Below are 21586 nucleotides of genomic sequence, written 5' to 3'. Positions count from 1 at the left end.
CATGTGAATTGGAAGTTATTGTTTGCAGTGCTAAGAAAGATGGGTTTTGGGGAGAGATGGATTAAATGGGTAGGATGGTGTATCTCTACTGCGAAATTTTATGTTCTAGTTAATGGTTCTCCTTCTGGTTTTTTCCAAAGTTTAAGGGGTTTGAGACAAGAAGATCCTCTTTCCCCTTACTTATTCATGATAGCCATGGAGGTGTTTAGGTGTCTCTTAAGGAGGGCCATTAGTGGGGGCTTCTTATCTGGTTGGTGGGTGAGAGATAGAAGTGGTGATGGGATTCTAATATCTCACTTGTTATTTGTTGATGATACTTTGGTATTTTATGAGGCGTCTCAAGACCAGATGACTTATCTAAGTTGACTTCTTATGTGGTTCGAGGCTTGCTCGGGTTTGAGAATAAATTTGGAGAAAAGTGAGCTAATTTCGGTGGGAAGGGTGGTATAGAGGATTTGACCTTGGAGTTGGGGTGCAAAGTGGGAGGCCTTCCTTCCCACTATTTGGGTCTTCCTTTGGGGGCCTCCTTCAAATCTGTGGAGGTTTGGGATGGTGTTGGAGAAAGATTTCGAAGAAGGCTAACCATGTGGAAAAGGTAGTATATCTCAAAAAAAGGAAGACTTACTCTAATTCAAAACACTTTGTCTAGCATGCATATATATTTCATGTCTCTCTTTTGCATGCCAAGACAAGTAAGGTTGAGTTTAGAGAAGATTCAGAGGGATTTTCTTTGGGGTAGGGGGGCTCTTGTGCAAAAACCGCATCTTGTAAGGTGGAAAATGGTTTGTTTGGAGAAAAAGAAAGGTGGTTTAGGTGTGAGAAATCTTTCTTTGACGAATATAGCTCTCCTGTGCAAGTGAAGTTGGTGGTATGTCAATGAAAGGGAGGCTCTTTGGAAGCAAGTCATTAGTCAAAATTATGGTGAAGAGAATGGGGGGTGGCGTTCCCGTGAGGTGAGAGAGAGATTTGGTGTGAGGTTGTGGAAAGCTATTAGGAAAGAATGGAAGTATTTGAGTGGCAGGTTGGCCTACCAAGTGGGCAATGGGCAGAGAGTGAGATTCTGATTGGACAAGTGGTGTGGAGATGAGCCACTTAGTGAGTCATTTCTTCATTATTTACCATTTCTATGTCTAAGAAAGCTTGGGTGGCGGATGTTTGGAACCCTGAAGGTGAAGGGGGTGGTTGAACCCTTTTTTTCTCTAGGGCCTTTAATGATTGGGAACTAGATTTAGTGGAACGTTTTCTACAAAAGATTCAAGCATCTAGAGTTTATAAGGATTTGAAAGATAAAGTGATTTGGACAGCTTCGAGGTATAGGACCTTTTCATTTAAATCTCTTTATTCCATCTTGGAGACATGAAATCCTCTTTCGTTCCCTAGTGATAGTATTTGGAGATTGAGCGGGCCTCTTAAGGTGGCCTTCTTTGCTTGGGAAGCATTTTGGGGGAAAGTGTTAACTTTATACCAACTTCAAATGAGGGGGTTCTTTTTGGCAAATAGGTGTTTCTTTTGTCTCTCTGAAGCGTAGACGGTTGATCATCTTCTTCTTCACTATGCAAGGTCTCGGGTTCTTTGGGATCTTCTTTTCTCCTTCTTTGGTGTGTCTTGGATTCTCTCTTGTTCAGTGAAGGAAACTCTTCTTGGGTGGCATGGGTCGTTTGTGGGTAAATCTCGTAAAAAGGCTTGGCAAACGACCCCTTTATGTATATTTTGGACAATGTGGAAGGAAAGGAATTTGATAGTGTTTGACAATTAGGAGTTATTGATCCAAAGATTGAAAAATTCTTTTGTATGTAACATGTGGTCTTGGCCCAGGGTGTCTATAGATATGTGTCCTGTTTCTCTTGTAAGTTTCATTAATTGGTTAGGTTCTAAGTAAGAGCTGATAATTTTTTTGCTTTTGTCCTTCCCCCTCTATTTTGAGCCTTTAGGCTTCATTTGTATACTTCATGTATACTCTGAGGGCATTGTTTTCGGTTTCTCCTCTATACTTTTTATACGACTTTTCTTTACCTATCAAAAAAAAAAATGGAGAAACCTAGACCAAAGTCCAGCCCATGCTAATATCTAGCCTATCATATGCATAGGTGCAAGCAGAAATCAAAGGAAATCCACATTTTCTTCTATTATACAACTCCAAAATGAGCAATAAAGATAAATAAGGTATGTGTCTCAACATTGTAATTGTTACTTTTCCCATGGTATGGGATGATACAGATGAGAACATGAAAAGGGATGAGAGGGGGTGTCCCGAAAGAAAGACATGGCTCTGCATAGTTGTTATGAGGTATCAAATTTGTCGATACATACATAGCTTCATGTACAATTACGAAAAAGGGTCTTCTTTCAGATGTAAAAGTCACTTTGCTTTGATTGTGCTTTGAGGTCTTTCAATTTCTTCAGTATGTTTGTGAAGTAATCTTGCAAATATTTCTCCAGTGTAACTATGTCTTTTGGATCCACACCAAGCAGATCATACGTCTCAGTCATCGAAGTCGAGAAAACAGTATCACTAGTAAGAACCTAGAAATGCCCCCAGACAAGCCATCAGCCTCAATTATATGCAATAGTTCCATCAAGAATGTGAAAGACTATCTATCTTCAAGGTCTAGCCAAAAATGGTAATCATGAAATTAAGAATCTGTTTATGTTCATGTATCTGAATTCCACTGCTTTTCATGAACTTAACTACCAACAGTAGAGAGTGTGAAAAGAATCTACTACCTCTGAAAATGCTAATCGATCTGCAACATCATTTGTCCACTCAAACAATCGGGTCAGTTGGCGAGTCAATTTCAAGACAGACACAGGGACTGTAGTTACATTTGCATCTTGGCCAGCAAGCCTCTCGCACAATGTAATCACCTAAAGCCAAGAGAACACTTTTAAAGAAAGATGCGGCTACACCATTTGATTTTATCCTAAGGCACTGGCCCTATCTAAATCATAGACAGCAGGTGATTGATGAAACTGCTAAGATGAAAACTCCCACTGATTCCAAACAATTCAATGTAAAAGAAAAGAAAACTAATGAATCTTTACAACAGTGGTAAGCCTATATTTTCTGAGTAATCAATAGACTTTAAGAGACATTCAAACAAAAATCAAGAGTATTGAGTAAGGCTCGGAGATTTTTCCCCCTTTTCTCTTTTTCTTTTTTGATAGGTCAATTGAAAGGGCTGACCAATTAACATGTAATAAGACTGATTAATGGGTTTTTTACCTTTATAAAGAGTCAATAGTATCAAGAATGATGACATTAAAAATAATATTTTGTACCTCTTGTGTTGTCCATGCACGGGGCCCAGCAAATGTGAGAAGCTTCCCATTAATTTTCTCATTGCGCAAGGCTATAAATGTCAACCGAGCAATATCCTGGAAAAGTTGACATGTTTAGATACCATGATGAAGATAATAATCCAACACAGTCAACCTTGAGAAACTAGTCGCAGAAGCAATTTAACCTGAGTATCCATATATGCTATTCGTGTGGTAGCATCTGTTCCCCACACAGATTTCTCTTCTAGTATAGGTACTGCATACTGCCCAATTAGGCCCTGAACACATTGGCAACAAGCATTTGTGCTTAGTAACAAAAAGATTATATCAGAAGAGAAAGGAAAAGAACAATACAAGACTTTTTGAAACGAGAAAGAGTCATCGACATGTGTATATAATTACTACATGCTTTTATATGTATAATATTACATATAAGTACATTTCGGTGAACTACCTGCCACTTATGTCACATATTGTACAACCATTTTCAGTAACAAGATTATAAGCACTTGCAAGAACTTCTATTTGGGTGAAATATACCTGCATGAAACCACACAACCGGATTATGATGTGGGTTAGGCCTATGTCCTGAAGAAACTTCTCAGTGCAATACTTGATTTCCATTAATGGAACTTCAGGATGGTTGTCACAGTTGTGAATGGAAAAGAACACATACTTCTGGATTCCCATTGCTTTTGCACATTGTATAAGAGCAACTTTTCCTTCCCAGTCTACCTAAACAGAAAAATGGATTAGATAAGGCCAAAAAACCATTACAAAGCTTATAAAAAATGATGGTGACTTCATGAACATAGCAGATGTCACACATCGAGAAACATATAATAACTTCATACAGGCTCCAAATGAAGGAGAAACACTATCCCTCTTTCCTCCTTTCACCCAATTTCATAGAAGGCCAGGACATGCAGACATACAAAAGAAGATCCTATCAACTAGTTCTGTCAGCATCATTTATGTCCAAGAAATTATATAAATTAGGTTGAATCTAAATAAATAGTTTTCATGAGAATAAAATTTGAGAGTGAAGATATATGAGCAGGGGGCAGCACTTAATTTGTTACTAAAAATACCAACATGATGGTTACGTCATTTCATTAGCATTTGTAACTTCATGTAAATTGCAAAATGATGTTCAAATGACTGACAAGAGAAAGGCCCAAATGAGATGGGCAGCTAATATTGCAAGGACATGTATCTTCACTGCCAGAAAATCTGTAGAACCAAAAGTTCAGCAGCACACAAGTCTCAAAGGAACTTGACCTACCCAATGACCCTTCACCACTTAGCATATCAGTGGATTGGAATCCCAGTATTGCAAAGCACCCTTCATACTCAAAACATCTATGCTAATGTAATTTTAATGAAGGAATGCATCAAAACTTCAATCTGATACCTACCGTTTTAATAGGCTCTTCTGGACGCCCTGTTGCACAGTCGATGACTGTGTGAATGCCAACCAATGTTGCAGGTATGGTCTCTGGTTTGGTTAAATCAGCCTGCTCAAAATAAACTTGATTTTCAGTGCCAAAACCTTTAGACAGTAAAGTAAAATTTGCCACTCCAAAGTTTGCAACTAATTCAGATGCTGCAGGAAACAATTACATTTTGCAACAACATAAATATATCTTGCAAATGAGATGTGAAGCAATACCAAGCATCTGTAACAGAGAAAGGGGGCCTTTCTCCATCCAAACCAAATACAGGGCCCTCCCATAATCACTTTAATGATAAGAAACAAGACTGATAAGGAAATTTGAATCTACTACATGAAAAAATGAGCAAATCAGAAAGAAGAATGGTAATCTTTAAAAAGTTGCCCCCATTAGAATCAAAATTAGATTAATGGGTACATTCCTGGTTCTTTTCTTCATACTGATATAATCAATAGCAATCAACAGACAAGAATTAACACTTAAATCCACCTAATGGCAAAATCATCAAGCCTCAAAGCATGCCCATCATTTTTCCTTTCTTTTTAAAAAATCCCACATTAAAACAAAGACCGGAACAGTGGGTGTTGAATCTTTTGATCATAATGACATGGGCAATAACAATGAGCAAACAAAATGTTCAAAACAAGAAAGACCCATTAACAAATAAACAACTGGGAACACAAAGAGAGGCATGCAACGACCATAGTGGCATTCCAATCAATTAAATGATAATAAAAAGCAACCAAATTGAATCTACTAAATGGTAAAATCATCCAATCTAAAAGAATACTGACAATGGAAAAAAAAATCTCATATTACAACCAAAATTAGAACAAAGGTCTTTACTCTTTTGATCACAAGCGCAACCCAACAGCAACCACAATATATTGACAACAGTGGCACCCGAATCACTTGAATTATGACAAACAACAATGTCATTAAATTTACTATAAGGCAAAATCATCAAGTCTAAAAGTACTACTACAATTCAAAAATAAAAATAAAAATAGAAAACCCCACATTAGAACCAACAGTACAGCGAGGGTCTTCACTCTTTTCATCACATAGACATCCCCAACAACAATCAGCAACAAACAAAAGCTCAAATCCAAGAACAACCCATCAATAGATGAACATTCAAGCCCAGAAAATAAGAGAGAGAGAGAGGATATACATTAACAACAATGGCACCCCAATCACGAAGAAAGTCAGCAGGAGCAGGTCTGGGCCTAACAAGGCACCTCACATCATACCCTTCATCCAGAGCCCTCCTCACCACCTGCCTCCCCAGCGTCCCCGTCGCCCCAACCACCAGCACACTCGTCGACCTCACCGGGGTACCCGGCCCCAGATTCACCGCCGCACCGCTGCACCTCACCACCGGCAAAACAGATCGTTTTGGAAGACCGTTAAAGGACAAATTGGAAGAAGTGAGAGGGGATGGAACGACACCGTTTGAAGAGAGGGTGGTGCGCCACGAGAGTGAGGAGGGTTTGGGCTTGGAATGGTGGCCACGTGAGTCCAGACTGCGAGCAGTGGCCAGTTGTGTTGGGAGCTTCGACGCCATTGCTGAGGGAAAAAAACGGTTTTTTTTGGTTTTTTTGGGAAAAAGAGAAATAAGAAGAGGAACAATAGATGTGGATTTTGCCACGTCGGTGCTCGAAGTGGATGACGCCCGCTGCCAGCTCAAGTGTAGAGGCTATGGCCACTTGTTTATTAACACCTCTCCCAGTTATTTTTCCATTTTCTCTTACAATTTATTGGATTCCCAAAAATATGATAAATAGAAAATTAAAAAGATAAAAGAAAGAAAAAGTAAAATATTGATTCAAAGAAAATAATTTATTTTTATATATTATTTCAAATTTATTTCATTTATTTTTACATAAAAAATTTAAAAAATATTTAATTTTAATTATATTTAATTTTCTTTCTTACCCTATTTAGGATCTTTACATTTTCCTGATTCTTTTTCGTGCCACTAAACTTATGAAAAACGAAAATTGGATAGAGAAAAAAAAAAAAAAAGGAAGAGCTTTGCATTTCCTAAACCAATCTTTTCATCCACGCCTCTATAAATACAACTTTTCTAGGAAAAACACCGCAAATTCCACTTTTTTTTTTTCCATGACCCTGGTCTTCAGACAGATGCCCGATGTTTCTGCCTTGCTACTGAGCTGTTACTTGCAGGACTCGGATTCAATCGCCTAATTGCCAACGGCTCTTATATACAAAAAATGTTTTTTTGTCACTGCCTCTTTCATCAGAAATCATGGAAGCAAATGTGAAGGGGTAACAAAATATGACCCAAAGAATTTGATGTAAGAATGGGCTAGGTACACCATACAGCTCTGCCCAAGGGAAATGTTGGTTCATTCATCTAGTCCGAGAACATCTCTTCCAATTCTGGCTGGGGATCGGCCTTGAGAAGACCGCCCAAATCTGAGTCTGTTAGGTTGAGGGACCCTTTCCCTTGAAGGCCATTTTCATTCTCTGAATAGTCCATATCAATCCAATCATGCTCATCCTCAGTTGGCTGCTCATCCGCCTGTTCACTATCCTTTCCTGTGCTCAGGTCCTCAGTCCCGACATTAGCCTGTACTTTAGAACCTAAATCTCCTCTGGCCTTGGCTTCAGGAAGTTCACATATGCAGGAGGACGGGTTTTCATGAAACTCGCCCCTGCCAGGCCTTACCTCATTTGGCTCCCCCATGAAGCCAATTTGACGACTTCGCACCCCAGAGGCAAACTCTTCCCATGTCATGTTATTTCGATTCATGAACAAGCGATAGAGCTTTTTAGCATTGGGTCGGATTGTGGGTTTATGGCCAAAGTATCTCCTGCAATGAACAAAACACATTTGATTAGAAAGTGACCAGTTTGAGTTGCTTGTAGGTCTACCAGAACCCAGAATAAGAGTATGCTCAGAGGAAAAACTCCAGCGAAGAATGACATTTGATAGACACTAATGTCAATTGATGCAGTAATCAACAATATTTTTCTTTCAGGCCCTGTTCTCAACCAAAAACAGGGGTTGCTTGGTTCCAAAATGAGGTACTTGAACATGAAAATCGCTGTTTAAGATTACACTAAAGAATGAAGAAAAAACTTGAATAAGTTGCCAACTTAGAGACTTTGGATTAAATCCCACGTTCATTGTAGATGGGTTAATGGGTATTAAGGAGAGTATTAAAAGTTTTTCCTCACATCCTTGTAATTTGCTTCCACAGACGTGAAATAAAAAATCACATACCTTCGTCCAGCCAACATTCTAGCCATGTTGCCATTGTTGTTGGTGACAAAAACATCACTTTCATCACAAACAATGAAGTCTAGGGCAGCCATACGAGAAGAAAAGGACGAAAATGGGGCCAGCTCTTCCTCACTGGCTATAGTATCTTTTGAATGGAAATTTGGGAAGAGTGCCTTGAGGGGTGCTAATGTTGTTTCACCTCCGTATACTTCACCAGATGCCACATAGATGTGAACATCACTACCAAAACCCAATGCTCTCAGCATAAGACCAACTTCCTCTGGAGTGAGGGGGCATTTTCCCTGCCTCCTTTCCTTATCAGGGTTGCGTATCTGAATAAAATTCCAAAAGAATGTGTCAAAGCATGCTTTATCTATAGTTGGCATTGCATGATATCTCTTAAAACTCATGGAGCCTCACATGTAAAGTTTTCCACCTCTTCCTTAATGCGCCCAGTTCTGTCCTTTCTTTTTCTCCTCCACCATAATAGCATCCAGAGAATGCAAGCATATCAGGTTCAAACCTATGACAATGAACATCCATAAGAAAAATCCATGAAAACCCTGTTCAATGCAGCTGGAATACAATCAAAACCAAGTTTCCCTATTTCAAAAACCATATACATTCAAGTTCTATACTGATATGTACACATACACACCCACTTATCACCTATTACGTATTGGAAATTAAGACGGTTGTTGATAACCTCAAAAAAATACATTTGCACTATATGTACACACAGGTAGTCCAATGCGGTGAGGAAATTTACAACATAATTTCAAAATAACAAGGAATAGAATATAAGGAAGAAAGAAAAGCAAAAAACTTGCCGCCAACACATGGTTAAGTACTGTAACTTACCTCAAATGCAGGGCAATGAAATGCTTGCTTTTCATCCTCATCCTCTCAACCAACTTTTTACCCATTTCAAGAATTGAATTGGTAAATTTCAAAGCATGGTAGTTAACTCTGCATCTCAGCTTTTGTAAATCCATGTCCAGCCTATTTGAAAGCCTATAATCAAACTTAGTGAGCTGAACAGCCTGCACCAAGGAAAGTACAGCCAGCAATTGTCAATTCTGGTGCATACAAATAAAATCATAAACTTCTATTAAGCCCCAAAAAATGGAAGAATCTGTCATGCAAGACCAGCTTATCCTTTCACATATCTTATAACTATCTGAAGAACATTGTGCAATTAATATGGCATAAAAGAATTTAGTTACTCATTGGACTCAAAATATGAAAATGAAGAGAAATTCAGAAGAGTCACTCAGGTAGGCTTTCTTACAAACCTGCCTTTCCAATTCATCAAAATCATAATTCCCTTATTTTCTCCAAGATGAGAAAACTAGACCACTCTGAGGTCTCCCCAAATACAGTCATTTGCACAGACAGTTTTTATATATGGGTATTGCATGGCCTTTACTTATCAGTTATCACTTTACATCTTTTAACTGAACACATCATTCTACATTAGACCATGCATAGTCTAACTTATAAATTTATATTCTGGACCAATAATAGACCATTAACAGTTTTAACAGAAAGTCCAAACCACTTGTCTAACTTATGAGTTTGTATGTTGGACCAACAATTAAAGACCCTTACAGTTTTAACTGAAAATCCAAATTTTGGGTGCTGGTTGATCCTGATGGACCAATTAAAACTGGAACACTTGGTTCCCACAGCTTGGGTTATTTTTCTGGCACCCATCCAGTACAAAGCCATGCTCACAAAAGACAGGATTCTGAAAGAAAAGGAAAAATAAGTTTTGTTGAGGGATTTGCATGTCATCATCTAGTGCTATGTTCTACTGTCTGCAATGGAATCATGACATGGAAGGAGAAGCAAATGTCAGAACATAAAAACACAAAGGAGCCAATCTATTAAAATTCTGTATGAAAAGTAAAGTATTCAATTTTTTTATAAGGAATTAGTTACTTACATGCTTTTTAGTGAGAACAGGTAAGACACGTTTCTGATAGCAACTTGGAGTGCACTTCCTTGGAACACGCATGGTATATGGAGCCATAATCTTCCTTCCCTCTTTAGGAAGCTGTTTAATGATTTTAACATCTTTTGATAGAAATGAAATAAACCAATCCGCATCAAAGATTTCAGCAAAGTTGCTGCACCAAACACCACATCACATATAAATGCACAACATATATATTTCCTTTGATTTAAGCAGTTGGTAAGTTAATATGCAAATGTGAAAACAGACCTGCTATCCTTCCAAAAAGATTTCTGGTCCAACTTGGGAACAACAAGAGTGGCATTCAAAATACGAGCTGCAACAACTGCATCTGTTATCTGCAGCCATGATGGATATAACATACTCAGGATAAAAAACTAAATTAGTAACACAACCATTATAAACCTCCACATTGTTCTAATGATGAGTGAAGTATGTTTGGCAGGAATTCATCAACAAGCACAACAGTAATACCTCCTATCAACTAGTTCTGGTCATAAGTAAATTTGAGACCCGTAAATTCACTGACAATAAAAAATCATACAGATGAACAGTTGTGTTCATGTTAAAGAAAAAAATCACTAGATCATATCATAAAATCGTTGCTTCAATCATGAATTGAGCTATTATTCATTAAAAAATAGTATAGATGCAAATCAAGCAGCTAATTCTCATCCTTTGGCGCTCTAAAGGACCGAGAACATAGCCTGAACAGTATCCAACCATGCCAAAGGAATAATGGGGTTGAAAGTTCCTTACTCATAGAGCAAAGAACAATGTCTGAAAACCAGGTAACAAGACATTTGCCTAGTTTTTAGTGCCAAATAGATGCCTAAAAATTTTTCAAATGGCATGAATGTATAGGCAAGCTAACATATGTTCTAACGCACATCTGGAATGCAACAACAACAAAACAGCAGCAGATGCTCATTTCAAATTCAGAAGTTGAATGCTCATTTCAATTCAAAACTTGCACCAACAAGGGAGTATAATGGAATGCAAGGCGTATTCAACAGAAACATCAATTTAATTTTGAATATTATTTTAATTAATAAACAGGAACTTATAAACAAAAAACTTGTTAATTAATTGAAAGAAAGTTACCCCTGTTCTTTGTTGATTTAAGCCTCCACTGGTAGCAATCAACAAGTATCTATTCCGTTGTGTGCTGACACCAACTTCTGTAACATATGGAAATACAAATGAACACCAAATCAATACACAGAAGTTGCTATATAAACCAAAATTTTGATCAAAACTAAACAACATTTTCTGATAGAAAACTGATTCAGTCCACCACTTAACAATGGAAATTAATGCCATGGCAAGAAAAATAACAGCAATATTCTGATAAACTTAGACTCATTCCTCAAAATCCTAGCAAAGCTCAAGGCCTAGAACAGAAAGATACTCACTGGAGAACTTAACGCTAGCATTACTGCAACCATAGTAGAATTTCGATAACCTCGAAGTCCACATATCATTACCTAAACTCCCTCCAGTAGCCTAACCAATCCAAAAAACAAAAATCAAACCAATACACAAAACCGAAGCAAGATCCAAACGAAGCGACCAAATCAAAAACCAACCGGAACACGAAATACAACGTCCCGATCGGCACTCGATTGAGCCTCCAATCCACTGCTCAACTAAACACACAAAACACCAAGAAAACACGCCACAATCTCCAGAATCAGAAGAGAGGAGTTAAGAACGAGGAGAAACGAAGCTGAGAAAATTCAAAGAGAGAGAAGTACCGAGCTGTTCCGGCGGAAGAGGAGCTCATTTCTGCTGATCGGAGCCGGAGCAAGGAAAGTGAACAGCGCGAAGAGAAGGAGAATGACGCCGGACACGGCGGAGACCACCGGAGCGAGGAGGCGGAGGCGAGACTGTAACCGGCGGCGCCGGAGGAGCAGGAGGCGGAGTCCGGAGGCTGCTTCGCGGTTCTTCTTCTTCATTGTGAAGAGGGAAAGAGAGGCACAGGGAGAGACAGCGGTGGAGCGGGTGGTGGTGACGGTGGCCTAACTGAGAACATCTCCAACGCCTCTGCGAGGACGACGACGTTCTCATATAATACCTTCCCATCGGAGATAAAAACATAGTGGATTTCTACTCCTGTAGGCCCCACACCTCCTAGAACGAACCGCGCGTAAATCTGAGTGGTTCCTCTAGCGTGTTAATCACTCACATGGAAGTTATTGTACTTATCTTTTCTATAATTTGAGTTTTTTCCAGAAATTTTATTTTTTTTAAAATTGATTATAAGAAAGGCATCATGGAATACTTCATCAACTTGTCATGCAAGTAAGAGTTGGACCCACGATACGATGAGCCACTTGATGCTTGCCACGTTTAATCACATGGTTGGTTAAAACAGGTGCGAGTGTTTTTCACAGGCATTCTCCCTTCTTTATCATTTCTTTCCGGCAAGATCTTTGTAGTGTTCTCTCTCATCACGTGACCCCCACGTGCTTCCAAGGCATCACGTTTCTTCACTCACACCTGAACAAAGCGCTTGATTGAAGCAACAAGTCCCGGAAGGCCTATAGGTAGCCGTGTGTGCTCCACGTGCGTTATGGAGCGTGGGGGAGCACCACCCATTGTCCCGGTACGACGTCGTTTTGAAGTCAAAACTAACGGTTTCCAATATTGTTTGAGTGCCGGCGTTGTTCTTCAACATTTTAGGTCACCGCAGATTCCTCCACTGCCTCTTGGCATATATATATATATTAATATTCAAATTCTAAATTTAATAAATTTGAAATGGATGATTTTTGGAGTAATTAACAATTTAATTTTTTAAATAAAACCTATTTTTTATTTTTTTTTATCATATATTTTGTGATAATTTTTTACTAAAAAAAACTACCTTCTAATATATTAAAAATAGTAACGACAAATGAATCATGACTCAATATACACAATGCTTACCAATATGTTAATAAAGAGAAGACTTAATTTGCATACCCTTTACTTCCTTTATCTCGAATTTTTAATTAGTATACTAAATTAAGTCGTCCACCAATTCAATTCTCATTTTTTATCCAAAGTTTTGTTATTAATGATTTTATGAAATTATGTCACAAAGATAAATAATTTTAAAATATATTTATGGTATCAACCCAAAATTTTCATATTTTGATCATATTTTTACTTCATACATATGTAAGTTGAATCGGATGAAGTTATTGAATATGGTATTAAAAAGCATTTCTTTGGGGAAAAAAATGATAAAATGAAGATGGGTTTATAAATACTATATGAGCTAAATAAAGATACGAGGAAGATCGAGAAATACCTAATGGAGCGAATAGACTTGTGGTTTAAGTAGGAAACATGAAATGTTTCGGAAATTCAATAATTGTATCTGATTCTATTATTTGTAATATTTTCTATGGTAGAATGGAAATATTCTCTCTTATATGTTGATATAAGTATAATTGGTCTAACCATGTTAAACCCTCGTGTATCATGATTATTTTATTTTTATGTTCTTAAATTAATCATATTTGTATAAAAGCTTCAATTGGCATAACATATTGAATAATTTTTAATTAAACATTAATTAATGAAGGTGATGTGTGGTGAGAAGATGTGTGATTCACCTAACCCTCAGAAATTGTCAAAGGGGTTGTTGATAGTGATTAATTAATTAGTGGGTATTTTTTAATGGAATTAAGATTAATTAATTGATTGATTAAGAAAAGAGAACTGGGAGAAAGGTGTGTATTGAAAAGACATAAGCTAGTGGTGAATAATTTATGTGTCAAATGGGATTGAAATGGACGTTTTGTTTGGCTGAAACGGCAATTGACTTCCTCATTCATGGAGTTTTCCCTTTCAAAGTAAAAGCTTGTAATAAACAAGACTTGGGTTCCTTTGTTTGCATATGTGGACTTTTTCATGGTCAAGTTGCTTATAAGTCATGGAATTTCGAAAAATGGAAAAGAAAAAAAAAAAAAAAAAGGGAAAGAAAGTGTCAACTTTGTGTAGACCCCCTTGTTTGCTGGAGAGGGAGGAGAAAAATATTATTTTTTTATTAGGGGAGTGGGTGAGATTGGAAGTGATGGAGAGGACGGGAAGCAGCGGGAGATTTGAGGGGGAAAAATCTGGGAAAGATGAGAAGAGAGAGAGGAACGGCTAAAAAAAGGGGGGAGCAAGAAAGGGCAGGGGACGGCTAAAAAAAAGGAGATATTTCAGAGAAGTCGTGGGAAGGAAGGAGAAAAGAGGGGAGAAAGAAAAAAAGAGCAAGCGGGAGGAGGAGATGCAAAAGAAATCAGGGGAAGTTTGAGAGGGCATCTAATACATTCAATTAGCGGGACTGAGGAGGGACGCAGAATCCAAGGAGCAGAAGTTGGCTGAGTAGTGGAGTGCAAAGCCCTTGCGCCTCACCAAATTTATTGAGCAGATGGGATGCAGACCCAGGCTTGCCGAGCCAAATGGCCGGTGAGGAAGGTGTGTTGTCTACAGTTGGCATATCAGGTCTTTCCTCTTAGTTGGGATCAGCTGCTTTTGTTTCTTTTTCACATTTTGCTCCGCCTTTCTCTTTGTTACTTGTTCATTCCCCTCTGATAATCTATTATAGCTGTTAAGTAATAGTTACTATCCCCTGGACTGACCGAATGTTTGGGTAACATTATCTAGTCCTATTCTAATTACGTCCCATTTTTTATGGCAACCCTCTTGACTTGCGGCTTGGGAGTTGGTGGAAGGGTCGGCATGCTGTCATATAATCCATGGGTGAATTCAATTTCATCGTGGGACAAAGTGCAAGTCAGAGGAATAGTAGGGCCATCATCAAAGAAAATGGGCAGCCACCTATGCACTCAATCCTAAGCATGCCCATTTTCTTTTTCTTTTTTATTTTATTATTATTTTATCCTCCACGCCTGATGTGTTAGCAATCTAGTTTCTTTCTCAATTAATTTAACACTTTCTAATGGTTATATTCTCAATTCCATTCTCACGTAATTTCCTAAAAACTTCCAATATCAAAATCTAATTCTTTAAGAAATCTCATTCCTCAAATATTTTTTTTTTAGATTCTAATTTTCAAGTTCATTTTAAAATTCCATCTTTTAATAATCCTTCAAAATTCCAACTCCCAAATTTAATTTTCAATTTCAAAAATTTCACTATTCACATTTATTTATTATTATTATTATTATTGTTATTAATATTATTATCATCATCATTTTAGTTATTTATCTTTAGAAAAATTCCACCTTCAAATAATTTCCAAAATTCCAATTTATGTAATTTAATTTTCATGATTTCTAATTCTTAAATAATTTCCAATTCTAATTTCTTTCAAAATTTAATTTCTAAAGTCTCAATTTTCATAATTTAACTTTCATAGTTTCTACTTCCCAAATAATTTTCAAAATTATGTTTTCATTCGAATTTAATCCCTAAAATTCCAATTCTTAAATTTAATTTTCAAAACTCCAATTTCCAAATAATTTTCGATACTCCAATTTTCAAACAAATTTCAAAAATCCAGTTTTCACTCGAACAGTTTTAATTTCATCTTGGTTTTATATAAGCGTGAATGTCACTTTCATAATTTCAGAATAATGGAATTTGTGAGATTAATTCATGCAAGATCAATCGGGCTTTGGTGGGGGCCCCACATACGTGATTTTATGATTGATTTGTTTGTCGCGATTTATTTATCCTACTCTCCGACATGCATGCTATTATTTCTTAATTGTGCACTAACCTCTCTCTTGATAGCGCATGGTGGCTCGTCGCCCAGGTACGCACTTATTTTCACTCTGATAATTGTCCAAGCATATTTTGATTCTCACGTGTGCATGATTTATTCTGGATACTCATTGATCTACTCGTCCACTGCCATGATTGTTTCATTTTATTAGTAGAGACCCGACTTTAGGGACTTAGAGGGGTGCTACGGTCTTTACCGTACCTTCCTGATAAGTAACCTGACCCCCGAACCCGATTCGGTTTTTCGTAGATCACCTTTTCCAAAATAAGGAGTCACACTTAGGGTTTTTCTTTCTTATTTTGTTTACCCTTTTAAAAATAAAACAAAAATAAGTGGCGACTCCAAGTCATTTTTCTTAATCAAATAAAAATCAATTTTTCAAATAAAAATCGAGCTCGCCATCAAGTGGGAAACGCATGAGCCGAAATGCGGGGTCCACAAAATGGCGACTCCACTGGGGATTGTTTAGAGGGTCAAGCTTGAACTTAGAATGAAACAAACGTGGCATTCGATTGGACGATCAGTGGATGCCCATTTCTTGATTGCACATTGAGAGTTTTTGATGCATGCTTGGATGTTATATCTATTTGGGATTTTGACATGTTGATTATGTTGACTGATTTGTCTTGATTGAGATTTCCAATACCATGATTTTATGTGCTTCATTGATATATTCGTTTGAGACATGGACATGTTGGTTTGTTGTTGATTGATCGTCTTGTATTGCTTAGCACATTGACTCTGATATTTGCCATGATTGTTTTGATCGCCTTGCACGTATGGATTCCTTGTTATACATCGTTTGATTTGACATGTCGATTATCTGGATTGTATATTCTCTTGATCGTTTGAGCATGATGTTTGTATCACTATTCATCTTGATTGTCACAGCTTGTATGTATACATGAGTGATATATCCTGTACTCTGCTTGACTGTATGGTGCATGACTACCCTCCATTTGTGTGATTGCATGTTGCTTGTCCATGTGGGTCGCACTTCTATCCCCCTACCTCCAAATCTCTTGGTTTCAGTCATTCCTTTTATCTCGGTTCTCACTATTGCAAGTGTGAGACCTTCTGTGTGCTTGCTCTCTGACCGAGCCAGAGATTAGGAGTAGGGTCTAGCGATGGGCTATATCGATGTACGGGAGCATTTTGGAGGAGACCGACATATCGATGCTGATTGGAGTCCGATCATTGAAGACCTGTATAGCCCGGAGCTAAGATTTATGGATATTTGTGCGACCAGTGTGTTTCATCTCCTGCTTTAGCTTCCTAGGATTATCGGATGCACCCACACCATTCACTATGCACTCTAGTCGACCATTGAGCTTTGAGAGTTTTGAGAGGTTTCACCATAGGAAACCCCCTGGGATGTCGAGGTAGTGCATGTGTGGAGGTGATGACCACCTTGCATGGAAGCGCCCCGTCTCTTCGGAGGCGTGCAGAGGGTTGCGTACCACTGGAGGGTATGATCGCTTCTGCTAGGAATCTTTAAAGTCCACCCATATCCATTTAGGGCTACCATGACCTCGTAGGTTGAGCCATAGATCCTTCGATTAGGACTCCTTCCCTACACGTGGGTGCATCTGAGGGCCTTCAGAGCCTCTTTAGTTACAGTTCGGATCCAACACTCCCTCTTTTTAGTCTCCAGTTGAGAGTGCTCGGAGATTTGTTTGAGTTTGAGTATCGGTTGGACCACCTTTGTCATGTCACCTTGGATTATGTTTTTCACTCGATGAGTTTAGCATGTTTTCTCCTTAGGGCTTTCATTCTCATTTCTTGGCTCGACACACCCCTTCACTTTGTTTTCACTCGCTCGATACTTTGGGATATGATCATCCATCATGATCTTCTTGTTTTCGCATTGTACACCTATCACGAGCCCAATACCTCATTCTTTGTTTGATCCTTGATTCAATTTTCGACTCGATGCTCATATTTTCATTACGGAAAGGTGAAAGGCACGTTTTCATATTCACACTTTTTTTGAGAGAGTTGCCTTGATCACCTTACCATTTTTTTGTCTTATGGAGCTCGAGTAGAAGGTTGATTCAAGGATATGTGGTTATAGATGGAGTATTGATCTCGTGATAGTGGGTTTTTCACACCTCTTTTTATCTCAGATTATTGATGGAGATTCTCTAGTCACATTTGTAGCCATCTCACAGTGGACACCTTTATGACTTCAGAGTTCTCGTCATATATCCATATTTATGATTGCCACCTCAGGACCATGTGCTTGTATGTTGTATTATCGTCTTTTAGAGTTTTATCTCGTGTCCTTCATTCATCTTGTTTGCATTGTAGGGAGTCAGTTTAGGAGTCGGTTGAGTCTGAAGTCACATTCTTGGAGGAGAGTTCGAGGACGATTGATCAGAGCCGATTCATATCCGAGTTCAGATAGTTCAGTTGAGATGTCAGACGAGCTAGCTTCCACACTTGCTTCCATTCAGGAGTTCATGGCCGGAGTCAGTAGACGTTTGGATCAGTTAGAGAGTTCTCGCCAGGATCCTCATCCGGCTGGCGTGGTCACTGACGAGACGATTCCTCATGCATCTCAGACAGCACAGACTCGTCCACCTGGGGTTTCACTTGGTACTCCATTCCATCTGGTAGATCATTATGAGACCATTCCACCACCTACTGTCACAATGCCGCCTCCCATGGTTCCTACTATTGGGGATACTCGATTGGCCGAGCAGGAGGCCAAGGTTGAGAGGCTCGAGTCCATGATGAGACAGATCAGATTGCAAGACGGAGGTTTGACTTGGGATGACAGAGATGGCATACCGGCGGCTAGCTTGCCCGCCAAGTTTCGCATGCCAGACATTGAGCGCTACAGTGGGATTGGTTGTCCCAAGATCCATTTGAGGCTATACAGCACAGTCATGAGGGCGCACGGGATAGATGATGCACAGCTGGTGGCCCTCTTTCCCATGTCACTTAGTGGGGCAGCTCAGAGATGGTTTGCTTCAGTTGAGCCTTCGAGACTCCGCACTTGGGAGGATGTGGCTCGTGAGTTCCTGACCCAGTTCGCTTTCAGTGCCGATATTGACGTATCTAGACGAGAGTTGGAGGTCACTAGACAGAGGCCAGAGGAGTCTATTTCTTCCTTTGTCACTCGTTGGAGGGCAAAGGTGGCTGGTATGATAGACCGGCCTAAGGAGCAGGATCAGATTGATATGGTTCTTCGGAACCTACAGCCGAGGTTCGCTAGGCGTCTTGTGGGTATCCCGTTTCAAGATCTCAGGAGTTTGGTTCATGCTGCTTTCAGTGTAGAGGAGGCTATGGCTCGAGGATTATGGACATATACTGCTACTTCCCCTGACAGTAAGGGGAAGAGAACGATTGGATCATCTACCAGATCTGGAGAGGTTGGTGCTATTAGCTATCGGCACCAGAGGCCCGCGCATCACTCAGCTTATAGGCCTCCTACAGTCAGAGCTCCTTTCTCTCTTCCACAGTGTCAGTATCAGTTGGATTATGCTCAGGAGCCTTACATTGCTCAGACTAGCATGCAGCCGCGACCACCACATCCGAGAGCCGCTACTCACCCACCGCCTAGACCATATACACAGAGGCCCCCGAGACAGTTCACTCCCTTGGGCATGACCTTGACTAGAGCTTTTGAGAAGCTCAGAGATGCTGGAGTGATTGCTCATTTGGCGCCGAGGCCTTTGCCCCATCCTATTCCTCCTCATTTCCGTTCACATGAGCACTGCTTGTATCATCAGATTCCGGGGCACGATACTGAGCATTGTTCAGCAATCCATCATGCGATACAGGATTTGATCGATTCAGGGGTGGTTGACTTGGCTAGGCCAAGTGTGACCACCAATCCCCTGCCTGCACATTCTACACACGCAGTTCCTCCTCCTCCTGGTCTTCAGTAGATTGATTTGGATGTTGATGGTATTGATGGTCGCATGGTATTTTGGGACACCTCGGGTTGGGGACTTTGTTTCAGTTGACGTGGGTACATCATTTTGCAGCGATTTAGCTCAGAGCACCTTCCATTTTGATTTATGGTCGTCATCAGAGTCGTTCCCGATCTGTCGGGTCCAGTGTTTAGCTCATCAGAGTCGCTTTGTCGAGTCCAGTTTGGTTCAGAGTCGTTGTTTGTAGTTCATGTTGAGAGTCTAGTCTTTTGTAGTCCTCTATCGCTTCACACATGATGTACTCATTTGGTTCATTTAGTGATATGATCTTTTTATTTTGAGTATGTGTTATTCTCTTTTCTAATGAGTATGTTTTGCATATCTTGCGTTGATGTGTGCTATGCTTTTGATTTGAGACATATTTTCACTTATACATCATGATCACTCTGGCTTGACCTATCATGGAGGATATTGAGCCTTTTGACCTAGGATTAGGATATCGACTTAGGGAGTTCGAGACTGTGACCCATTTCACCTTCCGTTCAGAGTAGTACTATATCCATATCCATACCCTGACTCTGTGGACTTGTTGACTTACCCATTTTGAGCTTGACATGACACTACCCTTGGTACCGTTATACTACATTACCATCCTTGTTCGCCTTAGCATATTACAGTACCATTCTTTGTTTCTTTCCATCATTTCCTTGATCTGACCAGGTAGAGTTCGAGATGGTTAGACCCGAGGTGAGCTTTACACGATGATAGATGGATCATGATGAGAGAGTGGCTTGATTATTTGATGCTATTGTTGAGATAGAGGGGTTATCATGGAGCATCCAGATTTGAGCCATTGCACATGACTTTAGAGAGTCGGGATGATTAGACATGGTGACTTTATGAGATGATGGTGAGTGGCATATGACGATAGGGCGAGGTGATTGTCGGAGGACATTGATGATTATCACAGAGCCTCGGTGGGAGCTTTCACGTGATTTTGGAGGAGGTGACATGACTTTGTTAGATGGATGCCAGTCTTTAGTATTGGCCACGTGAGATCTTGAAAGCACGATGTTCGAGGTTTTGGTCAAAGGATGGGTGGCCATCATTTCATGAGCCTATTTACTTTATCACCCTCGCATATAGAGTTATCTATTGCTAGCCCTTTGAGCCTCGCACGAGCATCATAGCCTTTTCTTTCACCACCTCATTTACCTATTACACCGGGTTGGGGACCCTATAGTGCTTGCATGCTATGTTTAGATACGTCATGAGTTCCGGGCCTGACATACATATTCGAGCCTCATTCTTCACTCTTCATTGTGGTATTTTCCACTTGGATATCATTTCATCACTATTTTCTGATATCATATATCACCACTTGTGATATTCGTTTTCTGTCTTTTCTTTCATCATTGCTTACTCGACATTATCCGTGTTTCACCTTGAGTGGTGGTTTTTCACACATCACTGCATGGAGGATTGTCACATTCTTTCCTATCATTCACCTCATGGGCAGTGGTTCAGAGATGTTATTTTGAGAGGTTGTCTTGTTAGTGAGGATTCATGTTACATTCGTATGTGGAGAGGGTTTGATCATTTGGGTATGTATTTTCATGGGAGTTCATTCATTATTGATTAGAGTATGCGCAAAAAAAAAAAAAAAAAAAAAAAAAAAAAATATTGATGAAAAAAAATATATATATATATAGCGCATTGTTCATTTTATCGTTCTTCATTGGGCATGTGTATGGACGTGTCAGGTTGTTTTATTGAGTTTATGTGTTAGAGAGAGCTCGTATGGGAGCTTATTCTTAAGATTCATCTTGATGTATATTTTGGGTGAGAGTATGAGTCGCTCATTCGATTTTTGTGAGAGAGGCGAGTGGCCTTTCTTTAGTATCTCTGGATCCTTGCTCTATCCATCATCCCATCTGTTTTGGATGTGACTACTTTCCATGATTTGATGCAGGTTAGCCATCACTCACCTTCCTATCTCTTTACCTTCTTTTA

The 21586-nt window shown here is 39.3% G+C and overlaps 3 protein-coding genes across 4 annotated transcripts; 1 reads left to right on the top strand and 2 right to left on the bottom strand.

The window, feature by feature from the left end:
- Positions 1-2100: 2100 nt before the first annotated feature.
- On the bottom strand, positions 2101-6305 carry LOC100241886 (protein HIGH CHLOROPHYLL FLUORESCENCE PHENOTYPE 244, chloroplastic). Its single transcript, XM_002278775.5, has 7 exons — positions 5908-6305; positions 4698-4796; positions 3820-4014; positions 3465-3557; positions 3280-3375; positions 2725-2865; positions 2101-2523 (listed from the first exon to the last, which is right to left on the bottom strand). The coding sequence occupies exons 1-7, from the start codon at positions 6298-6300 to the stop codon at positions 2347-2349; spliced, it is 1194 nt and encodes a 397-aa protein (XP_002278811.1). The 5' UTR covers positions 6301-6305; the 3' UTR covers positions 2101-2346.
- A 441-nt stretch (positions 6306-6746) lies between these two features.
- LOC100247016 (O-fucosyltransferase 16) lies at positions 6747-12036 on the bottom strand. The gene is made up of 10 exons (XM_019219150.2): positions 11722-12036; positions 11554-11613; positions 11380-11470; positions 11069-11145; positions 10214-10302; positions 9935-10118; positions 8848-9029; positions 8407-8509; positions 7987-8318; positions 6747-7573 (listed from the first exon to the last, which is right to left on the bottom strand). Exons 1-10 carry the CDS (start codon positions 11920-11922, stop codon positions 7114-7116), a joined length of 1779 nt encoding a protein of 592 aa, XP_019074695.2. The 5' UTR covers positions 11923-12036; the 3' UTR covers positions 6747-7113.
- Positions 12037-13936: 1900 nt separating this feature from the next.
- Positions 13937-19917, top strand: LOC104878126 (uncharacterized). 2 transcript variants are annotated; one of them, XM_019218724.2, is made up of 2 exons: positions 13937-14419; positions 18003-19917. In XM_019218724.2, exons 1-2 carry the CDS (start codon positions 14404-14406, stop codon positions 19586-19588), a joined length of 1602 nt encoding a protein of 533 aa, XP_019074269.1. In that variant the 5' UTR covers positions 13937-14403; the 3' UTR covers positions 19589-19917. The 2 variants fall into 2 exon arrangements, with proteins under 2 accessions (XP_019074269.1, XP_010646207.1); XM_010647905.3 differs by having other exon boundaries at positions 13937-14446.
- The last annotated feature ends 1669 nt before the right edge of the window (positions 19918-21586 follow it).

Source organism: Vitis vinifera, chromosome 3 (genome assembly GCF_030704535.1).
Source record: "Vitis vinifera cultivar Pinot Noir 40024 chromosome 3, ASM3070453v1".
Taxonomy (NCBI): domain Eukaryota; kingdom Viridiplantae; phylum Streptophyta; class Magnoliopsida; order Vitales; family Vitaceae; genus Vitis; species Vitis vinifera.
Note: the sequence above shows the minus strand (reverse complement) of the source record. Positions and strands in the feature narration are given on the sequence as shown.

What these genes read in the sequence shown, in the direction of transcription:
- LOC100247016 (XM_019219150.2), bottom strand. Translation starts at nt 11,922, where the DNA reads ATGAAGAAGAAGAACCGCGAAGCAGCCTCCGGACTCCGCCTCCTGCTC. An exon ending in ACGTTGTATTTCGTGTTCCG is followed by an intron (nt 11,471 to 11,553) that starts GTTGGTTTTTGA and finishes TGGATTGGTTAG; the next exon opens with GCTACTGGAGGGAGTTTAGG. An exon ending in TGCTAGCGTTAAGTTCTCCA is followed by an intron (nt 11,146 to 11,379) that starts GTGAGTATCTTT and finishes CATATGTTACAG; the next exon opens with AAGTTGGTGTCAGCACACAA.
- LOC104878126 (XM_010647905.3), top strand. Translation starts at nt 14,404, where the DNA reads ATGGCCGGTGAGGAAGGTGTGTTGTCTACAGTTGGCATATCAG. An exon ending in GTCTACAGTTGGCATATCAG is followed by an intron (nt 14,447 to 18,002) that starts GTCTTTCCTCTT and finishes TTTGCATTGTAG; the next exon opens with GGAGTCAGTTTAGGAGTCGG.
- LOC100241886 (XM_002278775.5), bottom strand. Translation starts at nt 6,300, where the DNA reads ATGGCGTCGAAGCTCCCAACACAACTGGCCACTGCTCGCAGTCTGGAC. An exon ending in CAGAAGAGCCTATTAAAACG is followed by an intron (nt 4,015 to 4,697) that starts GTAGGTATCAGA and finishes TTTTCTGTTTAG; the next exon opens with GTAGACTGGGAAGGAAAAGT. An exon ending in ATCGATTAGCATTTTCAGAG is followed by an intron (nt 2,524 to 2,724) that starts GTAGTAGATTCT and finishes GGGCATTTCTAG; the next exon opens with GTTCTTACTAGTGATACTGT.